A 20,204-nucleotide genomic window follows, 5' to 3' on the forward strand; every position below is an offset into this window, starting at 1 on the left:
AAATGAATCTGAATCATGGATGAAAGAGAGCTGGGTGAAACTTAACTCACACAAGACTGAGGTGATAATGGTGGGTTGGGGGAAAAAGCCAGAGGAGATGGCAAAGGTTATATGACTCCCTTGGATTGAGGGATTATGTTGGCCTTTAGTTAGATGGATTTGCAATTTAGGAGTAATTTTAGACCCCTAGCTGTTGTTTTATGATCATACCACAGCAATAATATAGTCAGCTTTTTGCCATCTGCATCTGGCTAGGAGGCTGATGTCACAGTTAGAGGGCTAGTTGCTAGACCACTCTGGTCTCTCTGAACACACCAGGTGTTAGGACTCATAACTCTACTTCTCCTGGAGTGAATCATATGATTCTCCCACTCTTAGAAAGGGCCCTGGGTTTCAAACTGTGGATCCAGTGTGGTTACCTTAGCAGGTCTGACTGATTTTGGCACCTTTGGGAGTTTATGTCCAATGGTATGTACAGTGAGCAGCCAGCCTTCTCAATCCAAACAATTGTTTACACTAAACAGTAGGACCAAAGCAAAAAAGGATTTTAAACACAAACAGTCTATATGCACATCTATCTTATCTTAAGGCTTACCACCCCCCCGTGTTGGAAGTCTATGAAGGCCTAACTTTTTCAGACCATCTGGTGTGTGCATGTTCAACCTTTCTTTCTGGATGTGGACCATGTTGTTATTCATGCTTTTGTTACCTCACGATTAAACAATTGCATGATGCACTACATGGGGCTGTGCTTTAATACTATTTGGGACTGAAGCTGGTACAAAATGCAATGGCTTGCTTACTGTGTGAGGCATCATGCTGGGTGCACATGACTCCAGTGCTCCAGGATCTGCACTGGTTTCCCATTGGGCTTTCTGCATAGAATTTATGGTGTTAGTTACAATCCATAAAATCCTAAAGGGTTTGGGACTAGCCCACCTGAGGGATCAACTTTCTGCCCATGTCATATTGCCACAGTTGTCGTCACTACCTGCATTTGAGCTGGATCCCTCTCATTATAAAAGAGAAGGAGTAGCCAACGGGGCATTCTCTGTAGGCTCCAGGACACTGAATCTTGCTCCCCCTTGGTCTGAAATAGTCCAGATTTGGTGACCTTCCGAGCATGCTGCAAAAAACATCTATTTGATCAGATTTTCTGAGAGGGCTGAGGGTAGGCTTCTCAGAATGAAAAGGTGGAAAGGAGTTTTTGTAAGTGGCAGGTTGGCTGAGTACCTGTTGAAACAATTACTGTAATGCTACTGGGGTTTCATTGTATGATTAACTGTGTATTAGGGCACCAAGAACTTTGAATAGGTGTCTTATTATTATAGAAATCTAAATAATAATTAAAGAAATACTTGAATAAAGGCATTCTGTCACTGCAACTCGCTCATGACCTGATATACCTCCATGCTTGTAATGTTTTATTTGAGATATACTTAAAGATAGCAAACACCAAACTCAACAATATACTGTATTTTATGTATTAATAGCAACAAATCCTGCTTTGAAGTATTTTATAAACTTCAGTTTGCTGGTAATGTTTCTGTCCTTCCTTTCAGACCTGCCTCAACTTCAGTTTATCTCACCATGTGTGCTGTTCCCACCAAATGCCATGGATTTCCAAATATAAAGTATGATTAATAAGTTACACCAAATAACTGTTGTAAGAAATACAGCTTCGAAAAAGTTAAGGTGATTAATACATCGATTTAGACATTAACTTCTAAGCACTTGCTTGCTATGTGCTATTATTTGAAGTTTTAGGAAGATCAAGAATTACAGCAAACTTTAGTCAAACAAAACCTTTGTCTATCCTAAATTCAGTATGTCTTTAGACATGATGAAACAAAAGATAAATCTTTTGTTCATTAAGAGGTGTCTAGTTTTTTTCTTGCAGATATTAAACAAAGTTCTCTGAAACGTTAAGGAAGACCACAAGTGGAAGAATTTTGTTTGGCTGAAACAAAAAGACATTTTTTTCTAAAAAACCAAAACTTTGAATAACAGTATTATTCATTTACAGTCCAAAAGGCCAAACAAGTTAGCATGAGTCTCACTATACAGTCAGACTCACTATACACTCTTTGGTGAAGAGCGGAAATGAATGAGATGTACAGAAGATGGTTCAAAAACATCAACTTTAAACATAGTTACTTTCAGATTTCTTCTGTTAGATTAGGTTCTTTGTTTCCTCCCTACAGTTAGGTTGAATAGTTCAAATTACTAATCTTAGCAGGTTATGGAGTCATACTTGCCAACCATCCCTATTTAGGAGAGACAGTCAATTTTTAGAAAAATATTAACCATTTTTCACTAAAAAACCCCTTTTAAAATAACATATTAATAGAGCCAGAAGATATGTGTATTTCTTTCTCAGTATGTACCTCTATTTATAACAAGTACGATGTGGGATTTATTATAATGGCCAGCCTGGAGATAGTGAACAAGACTTATGTATGAGATACCATACCTTCCCTCTCTACATTCACCTAGCTGTAATTACACAGGAAGGTGTCTACCTCATGGAAAGAGGAAGAAAAACGAAGGGAGCCAGCCAATGATCAGGACTGAGATCGCCAGTTCATTTCATGCAGACTACCAGGGAGTCATCAGAGAGTAACTGCTTTCAGTAACTATGCTGACATGAACCAAATTAAAACTGGTGACCCTAAAGGTGGGTGGTACCATATCCCTATAGTAAATCCCTGAGCCATACAGTCCCTCAGTGAGGACTGGTAATGTGCTGATGATTTAATAGTTTCACAGAAATCTTTGATTACATTTTAGTTTTATTAATAAAGCAGGCTTGAATTTTATTTTTGTAAGGTTGGTTGGGAATCTGGATGCATAAAGTGAATGAGGATTTTTTTCTGGAGAAATGTTGGCATTGGCTCAACAAAAAGAGGGAGAAGGGTATGCTGAGTATAACAGCCTGAACATCAAGAAGATTAGATAACAATTTAATTTTCTCACATCACATGCTCATTACACCTTCGTGTAAACAGGTGGAGTCGTGTATTCTGTGACCCCTTTATCTCATTCCAAATAAAAACTACACATGCAAAAGGTTACAAAAAAAAATCATTCTTTGCAAGGACTGCAAAGTTTAAGGGTTCTGACAGCCATCACATTTACTTGACAATGGGCCAGGTTTTTCAAGGTATTTAGAAACATAAAGATGCAGATAGTGAGATTTTTAATAGACCTAGGTGCCTAATTTTTGGTGTGCTTTTGAAAATCCCACTGTCTGCATGTTTAGGTGCCTAAATATCTTGAAAAATCTGCCCATATATTCTTAGCCTCCCTCCCCCCCGCCCCAAACACAAAAAACCCTCACATCGGTCAGTATTTTTCTCTTCGGTCAATAAATCCTAATATTCACCTCAAGAGAGTCAACAGTTACTTAATTTTTTAACTTATGCTTTGAGTACGGATAGGTCCACTGTAGTAAGATTAGTTAATATATTTTAACTGTTAATTAACAGATTTATCTCAGATTTATAGATTTATTTTACAAGATGGACATTGTTATTGTTTGAAAGTTGGGAACAAATGCTATGCGCAAATTTGAAACTGTCATAGAGCCATAAAATTTAAGGCCAGAGGGGACAATCAGATCATCTAGTCTGACCTCCTGTATATCACAGGTCACCAACACCACTCAGCACTCAAACACTAAACTCAACAATTGAAATTAGATCTGGGTATTACAGCCCACAGGAGACTAAACTACTATGTGCCACAGGCAGAGAATAGGGGAGACAGATGTAATCATTAATGTTGCATATTCCTATTAGTATAAAGAAAATTTGGAGTATACCCATAATAAAAAAGAAATCTCATTATTTAGATTCTTTCAGTTATTTTTAAAGTGCCTATTTACACAGCAATTTGGCAAACCAAGGTATGAATCTACAGCACACCAGTTTGCACACATAGTAATGTCCCATGTGGAAACTGCTCAAGCACACGGAGGGTACATCTACACTGTGATAAAAGACCCACAGCACAGCTGCAGCTGGTCTGAGTCAGCTGACCCAGCCTCTGAGACTTGGTGCTGTAGGTTTTTTATCACAATTTAGACATACCCTAAAAGTCCTGGAATATGGTTTAGCTTACAACTACCTGCCACCCAGTAACCTGCAGCGTAGAAAGGCCCTGTAAGTGTTAGACAGGGTGATAGGCCCAAATTAGGAACATAAGAACATAAGAATGGCCATATTGGGTCAGACCATCTAGTCCAATATCTTGTCTTCCGACAGTGGCCAATGCCTGGTGCCCGAGAGGAAATGAACAGAACAGATAATCATCAAGTGATCCATTTCCTGTTGCCCATTCCCAGCTTCTGGCAAACACAAGCTAGGAACACTCTTCTTGCCCATCTTGGCTAATAGCCATTGATGGACCTACCCTCCATGAATTTATCTAGTTCTTTTTTGAATCCTGTTATAGTCTTGGCCTTCACTACATCCTCTGGCAAAGAGTTCCACAGGTTGACTGTGTGTTGTATGAAAAAATACTTCCTTTTGTTTGTTTTCAACCTGCTGCCTATTAATTTCATTTGGTGACCCCTAGTTCTTGTGTTATGAGGCATAAATAACACTTCCTTATTTACTTTCTCCACACCAGTCATGATTTTATAGACCTCAATCATATCCCCCCTTAGTCATCTCTGTTCCAAGCTGAAAAGTCCCAGTCTTATTAATCTCTCATCATACGGAAGTCATTCCATACCCCTAATAATTTTTGTTGCCCTTTTCTGAACCTTTTCCAATTCCAGTATATCTTTTTTGAGCTGGGGTGACCATATCTGCACACCGTATTCAAGATGATATTTTGTGATTCTATGACACTGTGATTCTGTGTGGGCGTACCATGGATTTATATAGAGCAATATGATATTTTCTGTCTTATTATCTATCCCTTTCTTAATGATGCCCAACATTCTGTTTGCTTTTTTGACTGCCGCTGCACACTGAGTAGATGTTTTCAGAGAAGTACCCACAATGACTCCAAGATCTCCTTCTTGAGTGGCAACAGCTAATTTAGATCCCATCATTTTATACATATAGTTGGGATTATGTTTCCCAATGTGCATTACTTTGCATTTATCAACACTGAATTTCATCTGCAATTTTGTTGTCCAGTCATCCAGTTTTGAGAGATCGTTTTGTAGCTCTTCACAATCTGCCTGGGACTTAACTATCTTGAGTAGTTTTGCATATTGAGTAGTTTTCTGATGTTCTTACGTTCAGATTGCTTTATTAGGGCTGCCACATTTCAGCTGGACAACAACTGAACTATGCTTAGTTGCGAGTTCCTCCTACCAAACCTCACTACCATGACTAAGAATAGTGAGAGTCCATATTCATTACAAAGGGAGAGTGAGTAGAAGAGAGGACTGAGTCAATTAGATATGTTATCTACAGCCATGTGGATGACAAGCAGAAAGTAACAAAGAGAGGAGAGTTAAACAAAATGGTATTGGTTTAGTTATCAGTGAAGTGTAGGGAAAGTAACCACTGGAGGTAGAAAAAGTCTGATAAGGCAAATATATTACAGGTACAGTGTATATGGTGTATTTCATAGTATCATATAATTAACTGAAGTATATGCTCCATCTAGGAAGTAAAATGAACATACCTTTTTCTGTGGTTCAGTTAACTTCTTTTCCACTTTTGTCTCAGTGTCTTTTTGTTCTTTGAGCTGTTAAAATGAATGACAAAAAAGCTGAGCAAAAGTACAGACACAAACATTTATAAAATGTAATACAGAGAGGATGAGGGAGACATTATTAATTTAATATTGTACTTCTTTGAACAATGACAATTAAAATTCTGACATTTCCAGAAATATTGCAAAAATATACATCTTTCATAAGTAATTACTAATTCTTTAAAAAATGAAATGCAGCTTTATCCAGGTTCAAAGCAAAATGTATTGGTGCTTTGATCTATTACACTGAAAATTTGTTTTCATAGTTTACTGCCTTTGAATAGGACTATATGGGAGACTTAATTATTGCTCACAATTTTTCTTGGAAAGATATGCTTGATATAAACTCTGACTGGTCAAAAGATTTCAAAACAGCAGCAGCTACTTGACTTACACTGAACAATAGCAAAAAACAATAGTTTTAGTATTGTTGCATGGTATTTCTTATAAAATTGCATGGCTAAATAAGAGGAAAACAAATTTATATTTATAAATGATGGAACCAAACTGAATTTTGGTATAATTGTCAAATTGGAAGAAAGTAAAGAAGGACATTTAAATTAGTACTTTCCACTTGAAATTATTTCCAGAACTTTGCAACTGATTCAGTTTTGTATACTAGCTTCTTTTCAGTATTAAATCTGTCAGTATTTACCACAGTAGGAAAAGTTAGTTTATACTGTATTTCTCAACTTTTTGTTATTAGTTATAATAAAAAGGCCAAAAGATGTAAAATCCAGAAATGACTATATTTATCTATGTCATAATCTTCATGTAATTATTTTACAATAATTTTAGTAGAGCTTATAGCAGAAATTATTTGAAAGTATAAAAGCTTTAAAGAACTTATGTCCAGTGTTCTGCTGTATCATTCATTTCTCCAGGACTGATCTTTAGTTACTAATCACATTTACATTCAATATTCAAAACATCCCCTCCCAAAAAGACACTATATAATTTGAGGATTTCTGCCTTTCCACACACACATACACACACACACACCCCACCACTTTAATTTCCTCCCTCTCTATCAGTCACATTGTTGACATCTTCTTTCTACCCAAAGAAGACTGGACCAACAGGGCATGTAACTTCTGGCTGATGGGAGGTTCTACCCCTGCGCTTTCACTTTCCCTTTCCCAAAGGATCAACATCTGCTTTTCTGTGTGTTCCCACTCCAAGGAGAAAGAGAGTGGGAGAATGGTAATCAAACTTAATGTCTCCTACTTGGCAGAGCTGAAAACTAGTTTAGCCCAAAGGTGTACATCTCATGCAATTGTCTTTGTACAAGTAAACGCTTCCCCCCTTTCACAATAATAAAATTCCACTTCTGATGTTATGTCATGCTACTGAAATGACCTACAGTATTGTTTATAGGTTTCTGTAAAGGTGTGGGCCATCTGCATGTACCCCCTTACAGCCTGGTTTGCAGATGCACCCCACCTTAAATTTCCCCCAGTTGGGGCAGCAATTTTTTTTGCTTTAACAGCCTGGGTCAAGGAGAAGCCAACACACATTACCAAATACCAAGTCCCCTTTTAATAAGGTTTGAAGACAGGAATAATTCAGGACCATGGTTCAGAGCTCTAGAACTTAGAAAGTCCACAAAAGCGAAAGTTACTCACCTTGCAGTAACTGAGGTTCTTCGAAATGTGCATCCCTGTGGGTTCTCCACTCCAGGTGACGGTGCGTCCTGGTGCCACTGATCGAAGATCTTTGGTAGCAGTGCTTGGTCGGGAGGCACGCACTCAGTTGCTGTCTCACAGCATCATTAGGGTCTGCCTGAGCGCACGCGTCCCGGACCCCCCTCATTTCTTTCTCCAACGTAGAGTTGTCTGATTAGTACTCGAAAGTAGAGGGGAGGAGGGTGGGGAGTGGAGCACCCACAGGGACACACATCTTGAAGAACCTCAGTTACTGCAAGGTGAGTAACTTTCTCTTCTTCAAGTGCTGTCCCTGTGGGTGCTCCACTCCAGGTAAATGTGAAGCAGTACCCACTATGGTTGGTGGGATTTTGGAGTTGCGGCAGGGATAACGGTAGACAGTACCATATGGCCGACTATGGCGTCTACCATGGTATCTCGTGTGATAGCATAATGATTGGCGAATGTGTGGTCAGATGTCCATGTGGCCGCCTTGTCTGTAATAGGTACGTTGTGAAGGAAGGCAACCGATGTTGACATTGCTCTAGTAGAATGAGTTATGACATTCTCTGGTGGTTGAACACTGGATCTGGTAGCAGGATCTGATGCAGTCCAAGATCCACTTGGAGAGTCTTTGCTTAGAGATAGCATCACCCTTTGATCTCTCGGTAGTAGAAACAAATAGCCTAGGGGATTTACGAAATGGTTTAGTTCTGTCAAGATAGAATGCAAGAGCCTGTCAGATGTTGAGGGTATGTAACACCACTTCCTGTGGAGTCATGTGAGGTTTGGGATAGAATACAGGTAAATGTATTGGCTTGTAAAGGTGGAAGGTAGACTGCACCTTGGGGAGGAATTTGGGGTGGGGTCACATAGTATCCTTGTCTTTGGATAAAATGGTGTAGGGAGGGTAGGCCATCAGGGCATTTATTTCACCAACCCTTCTCGTTGATGTTATGGCAACCAAGAAAGCCACTTTCATGGACATGTGGAGCAGGGATGAGGTACCAGGGGTTGGAAAGGAGGTTTCATGAGACGGTGATGAACTAGGTTTAGATTCCAGTAGGCTCCTGGTGAATGAATCTCAAGTTAGAGATTTTGCAGGCCTGTGAGGAAGCATTTCATGGCGGGGTGTGCAAAAAGTGAATAACCATCCAGAGTGTCATGGAAGGTGGTAAGGGCCACAAGGTGTACTCTGATAGAACTGAGCAAAAGCCCGTCCTGTTTTAGTTCGAAAAGGTAGTTTAAGATATCAGGGAGGGTTGTAGTCTGGGGTGTCAGGCATCTGTGGAAGTACCAGATGGAGAAGCATTTCCACTTTTGCAGGTAAGTCTTATAAGTGGAGTCCCTTCTACTGTGCAGGAGGATATATTGGACCTGTTCCGAGCAGGCTGATTTGTGGGATTGAAACCATGAAGGAACCACACCGTCAGATGGAGTTTCCGGAGCTGCGGATGGAGAAGCCGACCGCAGTTCTGGGACAGCAGATCTGACCTGTCAGGGAGAGTCCTTGGAGGATGGATGGACATGAGTAGCAGGTAAAGATACCATGTCTGTCTGGGCCAAGCTGGGGCAATAAGAATGACCCGGGCCTTGTCCTCTGTGATCTTGCGTAGAACCCTGTATATCGGTGGAAAAGCATATGTCAGGGAGATGTTCCAAGGAATGAGGAACGCAACCTCTAGAGATGTAGTCCCGCTCTGGAGCGAAATAGATGGCATTTGCAGTTTTGAGGAGTGACAAATAGGTCTATCGATGGAGTGCCCCAGTGGAAGAAGAGCTGTCGGAGTATTGTGGGATGCAATTCCCATTCGTGTTCTTTGGAGAAGTATCTGTTGAGTGTGTCGGCAATAGTGTTGTGACACCCAGGCAGGTAGAAAGCAGTGATTTCTATGTGATGTTTTATGCAGCAATTCCATAATCGGATGGTTTCTGTTCATAGGGAATGCGATCATGCTCCCCCCTGCCTGTTGATATAGAACATACATGCTATATTGTCCATCAGAACTTGAATGGACTTCTTCTTTATGGTGGGAAGAAAGTGAAGCCAAGCGTACTGATGGCTCTGAGTTCTAGACGATTGATGTGCAGATGCGTCTCTGATAGGGACCAGAGGCCCTGTACCTTGTGGTTGCCTAGGTGCACTCCCCAACCTATCAGGGATGCATCCTTGGTGAGCCTGAGTACTGGGGAGTGCGGATGGAAGGGAACACCCATGCATAGGTTCTCTGGTTTTGTCCACCAATGTAGGGAGGCCAATATGTTCGCTGGCAGAGTCATGTTATGCAAAGAAACTGTGTCTGCTGGGTTTGTAGTTGGAATTGAGCCAACCCTGAAGGCATCTCATGTGCAGCCTTGCGTATTTGACCATGAAGGTGGTGGCTGCCATATAACCAAGAAGCTGTAGGCAGGTCTGTCCCTGTATTCTAGGGAGAACAGAGATTGTGCGTATGAGATGCGTAATAGTGAGGAATCTGGTGTGTGGAAGTGAGGCTCTGGTTCTAATTGAGTCCAGGTAAGCTCCAATGAACTCTATCTGCTGTGTAGGTATCAGGGTGGATTTTTGGAAATTTATTTGCAAGCTTAGACTGTGGAAGAGGGAGATGGTAAAGTTTGTCGCTTTTGTAGGAGCTGGCTTTGATAAGGCAGTCATCTAAGTAGGGGAAAGGTATAATCCCATGTTTGCGGAGGTGGGCTACAACTACAGCTAGGGTCTTGGAGAATATCCTCGGTGCTGTGGAGAGATTGAATGGAAGTACACTGTATTGAAAGTGATTGTGTATGAGTGTGAATCGCAGGAAGCGTCTGTGTGCTGGATGAATGGATATATGGAAATAGGTGTCTTGTAGGTCGAGGGCTGTGAACCAGTCCCCTTGTTCCAGGGCGGGTATTATTGTGCCTAATGTGACCATCTTGAATTTTTGTACATGTACAAATGTGTTCAGTTGGCATAGGTCCAGTATAGGTCTCCATCCCCCTCCCTTCTTTTGGGTCAGAAAGTAGTGGGAGTAGAACCCTTCTCCCCAATGTTGCGTTGGTACATGTTCCACTGCACCTAGGTGGAGAAGATGAGCCATCTCTACAGGGAGGAGGTGCTTGTGAGAGGGGTCCCTGAAGAGGGACAGGGAAGGGTGGGCGGGGAAGATAGGAAAGGGATGGAGTAACCTGACTGATTTCCAGGACTCAGTGGTCCTGTGTGACCTGTTGCCAGACATGTTAGAAAGCCTGGAGGCGGTGGCCAAATGGGCAAATAGGCAGCAGAGTCAAGGGATGGTCACGCAGACCCCCGAACAGCACTTCCAAATTGTTGTTTGTTTCCCGATGAGTAGGAAGTAGTTGGTTGCGCATGGTTTTGCCTACGCCTAGGAGGTCTGTTGCGGTTTCTCCCAGTATCATACGGTCTGGACTGGGCTCGGTGATATTATTGTGCCCTGGGTCTCTGATAAGGTTGATACCATTGTCTCCTGGGGAGGGATGGTTATATGCCCAGTGTGCACAAAGTGGCCCATGAGTCTTTCATAGTGTGAAGGACTTCATCGGGGTTTTTTTGGAAAAGAGTTTGTCTTTGTCAAAGGGAAGATTCTCCACTTTGGTTTGCAGATCTTTGGGGATACCAGATGTAGACAGCCAGGAAAACTGGCGCATCACCACTGCAGTGGCACTGGTGCCGGCTGCTGTGTCCGCCATGCCCATGGAGACTTGTAGTGCCATCCTAGACACCAACTGACCTTCGATGAGGACTGACTTAAAGTCTGTTCTCCTGTCCTCTGGGATATTGGAGGCAAAATCAAAGAGCTTGTTGTAGTTGTCATAGTCATAGCTTGCGAGGAGGGTGGAATAATTTGCAATTCTAAATTGTAGAGTGGAAGAGGTATAAACCTTGCGGACCAGGAGGTGAAGGCATTTGAGGTCCTTGTCTTGTGGAGTGGGCCGGTATTGTGGCTGCTTTGTTCTATGTGTTGCTGCCTCCACCACAAGAGAATTGGTTTGTGGATGGGAAAATAAGAAATCAACATCCTTCACGGGCATGGGGTATTTAAGTTCAGCTTTCTTTCATGTTCATGGGATGGAGACAGGGGTCTGCCAGAGAGTATCAGCTGGTTCTAGAAGGGCTTCGTTTATGGGTAGTGAAATCTTTGAGGTTGCAGAGGGTTGGAGGAGTTTGAGGAGTCTGTGTTATGTCTCCTGGACTTCCTCCAAAGGGATGTCCTGGCTGAGTGCCACCCTCTTGAAAAGTTCCTGGAATTGCTTAAAGTCGTCCACGTTTTGTGGAGATGGAGGTAGGAGGGCATCCTCCATGGCTGATTGTGAGGCAGGAGCCGGTAAATCCAGGAAGGGTTCATAGCCCACCTCTTAAAGGGGGGTTCAGGAGCTCTAGATATCAGAGCTGGGGATATAGGTGCAGGACGAGCTTGCGATCTGGTAGAAGGGGTGCAAGGAGGAGCTGTGGCAGGAGCCGACTGTGGGTACCACTGAGGCCAGGGTACTGGGTAGGAAAACTGGGGTCCCACCCACTGGGGAACAAAGTAAAGAAACTGAGGCTGGTTCTTATGATGTGCCGTGTCTTGAGATATGTATGGCTCCAGTGGAGGGGGAGAATCAGGCGGGGAGAACTCTGCCTGCCGTTGTATGTCGTTCTCACAGGCAGTGAAAGTAGCCAGGTCAGGTGGTGAGAGCTGCTGTTCAAACAGTGAGCACTCCGTGTCTAGGAATGGAGAGTCAAGCTCAGGGGCCACGGAGATATCCTCCTGGTGCAAAAATTGTTGCTGCTCCCTAAGCTAGTGTGCTGCAGTGCATGGAGTGTGAGCGACAGCCCGGAGTGATTTTTGCTTGGCTTTAGTACAGAGATGGGCAAACTATGGCCCGTGGGCCACATCCAGCCCACGGGACTGTCCTGCCCGGCCCCTGAGCTCCCGGCCGGGAAGGCTAGCCCCCGGCCCCTCCCCCATTGTTCCCCATCCCCCAAAGCCTCAGTGCGCCACCAGCGCTCTGGCCTGCTGCTCCTGCAAGACTGCGCGGGCGGTATGGCTGGCTCCGGCCAGATAGTGGGGCTGCGAGCTCCGGCTGCTCTGAGCGGCATGGTAAGGGGGCTGGTGAGAATGCAGGGGCTGGATAAGGGGCAGGGGGTTCTGGGGGGCAGTCAGGGGACAGGGAATGGGGGGGTTGGATAGACATGGGAGTCCCAGGGGGTCAGTCAGGGGTCGGGGGTGTGGATAAGGGTCAGGGCAGTCAGGGGACAGGCAGCAAGGGGGGTTGGATAGGGAGTGGGGTCCCAGGGGGGCGGTTAGGGTCGGGGGGTCTTGGGAGGGGGTGGTCAGGGGACAAGGAGCAGCGGGGTGTTGGATGGGTCAGGGGTTCAGAGGGGGGCAGTCAGGGGGTGGGAAGTGGGAGGGGGAAGATAGGTGGAGGGGGCCAGGCCATTTGGGGAGGCACAGCCTTCCCTACCCAGCCCTCCATAGAGTTTCACAACACCAATGTGGCCCTCGGGCCAAAAAGTTTGCCCACCCCTGCTTTAGTAGGAGCCGCGGAATGTTTGTAAGAGCCCAAAAGGGGTTCCAAATCTGCTCCAGGGATGGCGGGCAAGCTCGGTGCCAAAGTTCTTGTTGACACCGGGGTGGAACTCCCAGCTGGCACAGGGTCCATCATCGTTGTTGGCGGGGCCAGTGCTGAGGAGAGCTTCCCGCTGCGGTCCTTGGCTTTGCACCCTGCGTGAGTGCTGCGCTGGTCAGAGGTGCCTGCTCTTAGTGCTGTCAGCACCAAGGGTAAAGGCATTGCGGAAGATCCTTTATCCTTTTGAGTGTCTCTGAGAGGAGACATTAGGGCTTCCTGCCTCTTTGCGTGAGAGCAGGGCCGGTGCAAGGATGTTTTGCACCCTAGGCAAAACTTCCACCTTGCACCCCCCCCCCCGCCGTGAGGCGCCCCCCCGTGGCAGCTCCTTGCCCCCCCCCCACTCTGAAACTCCCCCCGCCCCGTGGCAGCTCCCCTTCGCCCTGAGGCGTCCCCCCTGCGGCAGCTCCCCGCAGCTCCCTCTCTCCTCGGCCTGGGGAGTCGTGCGGCAACTCTCCCCCCAGCTCACCTCTGCTCTGCCTCCTCCCCAAGCACGCCGCCGCTTCTCCCGCCTCCCAGGCTTGCAGCACCAATCAGCTGTTTGGCACGCAAGCCTGGGAGGGAGAGAAGCAGAGTGGGGCGGTGCACTCAGAGGAGGAGGCAGAGCAGAGGTGAGCTGGGACGGGGAGCGGTTCCCCTGTGCGCCCAGCCCCCCCCCATTACTTGCTGCAGGCGCCCCTCCCCTTGCCCCTCTGCCCCACCTCACCTCCGCTCCACTGCCTCCCCGGAGCGCGCTTTTGGCCGCCCCCAACCACTTGGCGCCCTAGGCGACTGCCTAGTTCATCTAGTGATTGCACCAGCCCTGCGTGAGAGGGTGAAGCCGTACTCCCGGTCGGTTCTGACTTGGCAGGGGAGTGCGAGGGAGAGGGTTTACTGCCCTTCTCCATAGGTGGCTGCAGAGCTTTCTCCATGAGAAGCCTTTGTAGCCGCAAGTCTCTGTCACAGTGAGCTCTAGTTTTTAAGTTGGTACAATGGAGACACTTCGCAGGGACTTGTGTCTCGCCAAGGCATTTGACGCAGAGTGAGTGCCCATCAGACCGCAGCACAGACTCCTTGCAGGAGCCACATTTCTTAAAGCCTGGAGACCCCGGCATCATGAAAATATAAGCAGCCAGGGACGTCTCAACGAGAAACTAACTTGAGTAAAAAAAATTTTTTTTTAAACTAACGAACTATGCTAAAGGAAAGGGAGAACTGGGAAATGTCTACCTAACTATTTCTATTGTTCTCTACTTATTTCCTACAGTAATCAGCGAAGAGATGAGCACTGCCCCAAGTCCTGTCTTCAGCCAAGGATGGTTGAGTAGGAACTGGGGGAGGGTTGCGCATGCTGAGGCAGACCCTAACAACACCGCAAGTCAGCAGCTGAATGCGTGCGTCCCGACCAGGCATTGCTACCAAAGATCTCCGATCAATGGCGCAGGGACGCACCATCACCTGGAGTGAAGCACCCACAGGGACATCACTCCAAGCAGACCCTGCCCCACCCTAGGGTAGGGCTGTTTAAACAGGAAGCTGAAGCTGAGCAGGAGAGAAGGGAGTAGAAACCATGCAAGCTGTAATGGCTGGTGGTTTCTCTCTGACTCAAGGAGTCTAAACTAACCTGACTCAGAGAGCTGGTTCTTCTACATTACACCCCAGGCTGTCCTTGCATCAGCTGCAGCCTGCCCCTTAAAGGGATAGTGCACTCCTTCACAGTCTCCTATACATTTAATGTTGTTTTGTTGGGTAATATACTGTGAAAAAATATGGCTAAAAAGCTATGTATGTTAATAATATTAGAGGGTTCCACAGGTGCTCAAGACTTGCCAGGATTCCTTTACCACATCTCAGAGGCAACCAGATATCTATTCTCTGTATCTTTACTATCTTTACTAAACAATAGGGTGACCAGACGTCCTGATTTTATAAGGACAATCCCGATATTTGGGGCTTTTTCTTATATAGGCACCTATTACCCCCCGACCTTCTGTCCCAATTTTTCACACTTTCTATCTGGTCACCCTACTAAAGGACCTGAGTTCAGAACTTTGCACCTAGCCAAACAGAGGTACATTCCATGAGTTTGGTACCAGATGGTCTATAACTCAATGGGGAGTGGAAGAAGAGTAAAGAAAGAGGCTGAGATTAACAGAAAAGCCTGGAGGCTCATATACTGATTTCTTTTGCATCCTTATACTAATACATCTGCAAAAAGGCAGGGTGAGCCTTAGTTTTTGTAATTTCTCCAAGAAGACACCCAAAGAAGCGTTTCCGGGTGAGCGGAGTACGTTTGGAGTAGTACTATTCTAGAAGTACACTTGGTTAAGGACCAGCATTTATTGGTATTAAAAAGAGAATTCACTTTAAAGCTTGTTTTCCTGAATATGTTTTCAAGATTTTCCTCTTCTGCCCTCTCTATATACATACAGTTAGGGCCGTATTATGTCCGGTTTGCATATAGGGATGGAAGGGAGGAAGCTCAAGGAGCTTTTCTCCTCACCCCTTTTGCACCTCTGTGCAGGGACTAGCTGTAACTGCAATCTTTATTTGGTTCTGAAGGATGGAGAGAGGGAAGAGAAGAGGTGGGGCTTTGCCTCCCCACATCTGACCTCAGCTAGCAGAGCTGGCCAGTTGGAGGGAGGCACATGCTGCACCCTCTTAAGGGAAAGCTCACAGCAGATGCAAGCTAGAGAGCTCTAGGAAGTATACTATCTCCTTGCCTGCACTGAAATAATTCTACACTGCCCCTATATCGGGGTGTATCCTAAAGGCATAATATGGCCCTAAATATGTATGTGCAGTATTTCCATTCATGTTGCAGGGTCTTCTGTTTTTTTATATGCATTTTAATGAATAGTTTTTTATGTTAGAAGAACTTACAATGAATTTGAATGATCACCTCCACTTTTGCTGTGCCTTGTCTTAGGTAACAGTAAATTGAAAAAAGAGGCTCAGCCTTTGAAACACACGCTACTATAAAAGAATAGAGAGCTAATGCAGACAATCCTTTAGTGTGGTTCTGTTCTGAGGAGTGTCTCAGTAAAAGTGACATTACGTGACTGCACGTTTATTGTATCTCAGTGATTTCTGTATCTAATGAGCTCAGTTTACAAGTAAAAATGTCTTTTCTAGCTGCCAGCCCAGCAGTCTTCAACCTGGGATCTGAAGGTCATTCTGGATTCTTTCCATCTCACACATCATCTTCAGTGATAAAGGTTCAATGGGGACAAATAAGACCTTAATTATACCTATTCAACTCCAATGCCTTCAAATTATGTCCTTGGTGAAACCTGTGCAAACCCAGTGGTTGAGATTTTCAAAGCCAACTAGGAAATCTGCACAGACAGATTTCAGAGTAGCAGCCGTGTTAGTCTATATTCACAAAAAGAAAAGGAGTACTTGTGGCACCTTAGAGACTAACACATTTATTTGAGCATAAGCTTTTGTAGCTCACAAAAGCTTATGCTCAAATAAATTTGTTAGTCTCTAAGGTGCCACAAGTCCTCCTGTTCTTTTTGCACAGACAGACAGGGCTGTCCTTAGGATTGATGGGGCCCAATGCAGTATTATTAAACTGCTGCCCCTATACCCGATGGCAGCCTGGACTCACATGTGTATTTTAGATAAGGGTGGTCTTTTGAAGGATTTATTTAAAAAACTATATGTCTGAAGATCCAAGCATTTAAGGCTAAAGATGAATATTCAGATTTCAGAGTAACAGCCATGTTAGTCTGTATTCGCAAAAAGAAAAGGAGTACTTGTGGCACCTTAGAGACTAACCAATTTATTTGAGCATAAGCTTTCGTGAGCTACAGCTCACTTCATCGGATGCATACTGTGGAAAGTATAGAAGATCTTTTTATACACACAAAGCATGAAAAAATGGGTGTTTACCGCTACAAAACGTTTTCTCTCCCCCCACCCCACTCTCCTGCTGGTAATAGCTTATCTAAAGTGATCACTCTCCTTACAATGTGTATGATAATCAACGTGGGCCATTTCCAGCACAAATCCAGGGTTTAACAAGAACGTCTGGGGGGAACGGGGAGGTAGGAAAAAACAAGGGGAAATAGGTTACCTTGCATAATGACTTAGCCACTCCCAGTCTCTATTCAAGCCTAAGTTAATTGTATCCAATTTGCAAATGAATTCCAATTCAACAGTCTCTCGCTGGAGTCTGATTTTGAAGTTTTTTTGTTGTAATATCGCAACTTTCATGTCTGTAATCGCGTGACCAGAGAGATTGAAGTGTTCTCCAACTGGTTTATGAATGTTTTAATTCTTGACATCTGATTTGTGTCCATTTATTCTTTTACGCAGAGACTGTCCAGTTTGACCAATGTACATGGCAGAGGGGCATTGCTGGCACATGATGGCATATATCACATTGGTGGATGTGCAGGTGAACGAGCCTCTGATAGTGTGGCTGATGTTATTAGGCCCTGTGATGGTGTCCCCTGAATAGATATGTGGGCACAGTTGGCAACGGGCTTTGTTGCAAGGCTAGGTTCCTGGGTTAGTGGTTCTGTTGTGTGGTATGTGGTTGTTGGTGAGTATTTGCTTCAGGTTGGGGGGCTGTCTGTAAGCAAGGACTGGCCTGTCTCCCAAGATTTGTGAGAGTGTTGGGTCATCCTTCAGGATAAGTTGTATAGGCTGCAGCTCACGAAAGCTTATGCTCAAATAAATTGGTTAGTCTCTAAGGTGCCACAAGTACTCCTTTTCTTTTTGCGAATACTCAGATTATTCATCAAAAAAATGTATGCAAGGATTTTTAGAGATGTGATTTTATAATCTTCAGTAACACACTAATGAAATATTTTTGAAGCAAATTTTAAACTAAGGTCCTGTAGACGAACATGTTCTGAGTAAATATTACAGTAATGCACAACTGTTTTTGTCAGTAAATTCAGAAACTGAGTATATACCTGGGGGGTTGGCAAATGCCTGTTAAATGGCTTCATTACCACTTGAATGGCTCTTTAACAGTTTCAATGTTGAGCTAATAGGCCTATCAGGCTGGAGGGCTTTTTCACTTTTAAGTACTCAATCCCCTCCAGAAGAAGACTCACCAGGCTGCAGCAGCCAGCTGTGGTGGGAGCCTGCAGGAAGGGTCAGAACAGGGATAGGAAGACACTAAGGATGGTGGACACTAAGATGCAGGGATGCCCCAAATTTTCGGGTGCCCTATGCAGCCGTGTATGCTGCATATGGCTAATGACAGCCCTGCAGACAGATGCTTATGATAACACAGATCCTTTTGAAAGGCCAAAGCCTATACATGAATTTCGGGTCTGAACTTTAGGCAACCAAGTTTAAAAATATTAATTGTGTGCACTCAGAATCCCTGACTCCAAGAAAATCATATTTTTCAGGTTAAAAGAAAAAAATGTAAAATGTGTTCTCAAGACTAATGTGTTTGTTAAAAAAAGAGGTCTATAGATCAACTTATTCTTACTTTTCAGCCTTTAAAAACTGGTTTCAAAGAAGGCTTCCTTTATAATCTTGAAATTCTGTTTTTCATCCATTTCTAAAGACTCAATCCGGCAGTACTTACTCAGGCAAAAGTCCCATTGAAGTCAAAGACTGAGTAAGGACTTGCAGGATTTGGCCCTATGTCAAGATAGCCCAACACACACTGTGCTAAGATTAACAAAACAAAGTAAGTAAAAGCAGCGATGACTTGGCACAAAGTTTGACAAGCTGAAAAAAAGCAAATGTTTAAGTAACTGAAGTGGTACTGATTTTCTATTCACAACCTTTTCTCTTCTAAACAGTATCATATTCTTTTCTAGCACATTTATATTGCAAGTCAAGCTGTGTTTTATTTTTTATTATAATAAGCCCAGTCAGTATACTGTAACAAAGACATACTAGTGGTGACCAGTATGAAAACCACTGTGAGACCAAGTTAGAAAAAAGGTCAAATGATAAAATAAACAATCAGCCATCTGGAAAGTTCTTGAAACACGTAAAAAGAAAATAAAAGGCAGTATTCTTATGAGACTAATACAGAATACAAAAATATTTAAGATAGGGCTCCCTCTATCATTGTCTATGACATTTTGTAATCAGTAGCAGCAAACCTTTCCACATAATGTTAAATGTTTTCCAAGTTCTTCTGTGCCAAACAATATTTAAGTTCTTTTTAAAAAAATCTTTAAAAATCATTTTATATGTATGTTTCTTCCATTAATAGAGTAAAATTTAGGCTTCTGCTGAACTGATTATCCAAAAACCTCTTTAAAATCATTTTTCTAAAAAAAAAAATCAAACAGTACATATAAGCTGCATATGATACTTAGAACAAACTGAATATTTAAATAAAATAAAGAATTATATATATATATATATATATATATATATATATATATATATATATATATGAAAACAACCATTTTTATGAAGTTTGAAACACATGGAAGCTCATAAAAATAATTTAAGCATAAGAATCTTACCATACTTTGATTTAATGACCTCTCCTTTTCAAGTTCCATCTTTATTTTTTCTTGAGCTTCGATTAACTAAAAATAAAAGCATAAAAAGTAATATTGCATTTTAGATTATAGGCAAGTAGAATTCTTCCAAAATCCTTTCTAAATATAGTTTACCAAAGAAAATACAGCATATATATAACCTAATGAATGATAGACAGACAGGCATCTTGGCACATACCTTGATACCTAGAAACAAACCTGACAGTGCACTCGGAATGCCACATGCACAATGTGCAATTCACACACCAAACATTCACACTTTCATTTTGTGTTGAACACACCCTGAACGTGCATACAAAATACACAAGATCAGATCTCTAAAGAGCTGCAGGTTAAAATGAAGGGCACTCTGAAAAACAGCTTTCTGATACAAATCCTTTGGCCCAAATAAGAACTGCATGAAGTTCTGAACACAGTCAAACTAATGATGCTCCATTGCTTAGGTGGAGGGAGTCTGACTAGAAAATCTGTACAACCTGCAAAGCATAAAGAATGGGTATAGGGAGCCCCTCCCATGGAGGGAAGTATTCAGAATGAGGATTACACTGATCCAACATCAAACCACACACCTCTAACGGGGGTGTTTGGAGAGCATTCACAAGGGCTGATGCAGTCACGATGCAGTGGCAGTTTTGGAGTAGTTCAACTGCTGCTTGGTGGCTTTCTGGGGAGGGCAAAGATGTTCTTTTTTCTTTGACCCTTGAAGTCATCTTCAGTATACATAACCTGTTTACTTAGCCTTTTTAATGGGGGCATGTCA

General features: G+C 43.4%; 1 protein-coding gene across 8 annotated transcripts in view; it reads right to left on the reverse strand.

Annotated features, from left to right (window-relative positions):
• Nucleotides 1-20,204, reverse strand: part of C2H10orf67 (chromosome 2 C10orf67 homolog) — a 147,770-nt gene that overhangs the window by 72,083 nt on the left and 55,483 nt on the right. For all 8 annotated transcript variants that reach the window (XR_012157577.2, XR_012157579.2, XR_012157578.2 and 5 more), the window contains 2 exons: nt 19,406-19,471; nt 5,647-5,709 (listed from right to left, as the gene is read on the reverse strand). Coding sequence is in view for 5 of the 8 variants with exons in the window: in XM_073334241.2 (XP_073190342.1) it covers nt 5,647-5,709; nt 19,406-19,471 (129 nt within the window). In the remaining 3 variants the exon portion in view is untranslated. The remainder of the gene's footprint in view (nt 1-5,646; nt 5,710-19,405; nt 19,472-20,204) is intronic.

Source organism: Lepidochelys kempii, chromosome 2, assembly GCF_965140285.1.
Source record: "Lepidochelys kempii isolate rLepKem1 chromosome 2, rLepKem1.hap1, whole genome shotgun sequence".
Classification (NCBI taxonomy): domain Eukaryota; kingdom Metazoa; phylum Chordata; order Testudines; family Cheloniidae; genus Lepidochelys; species Lepidochelys kempii.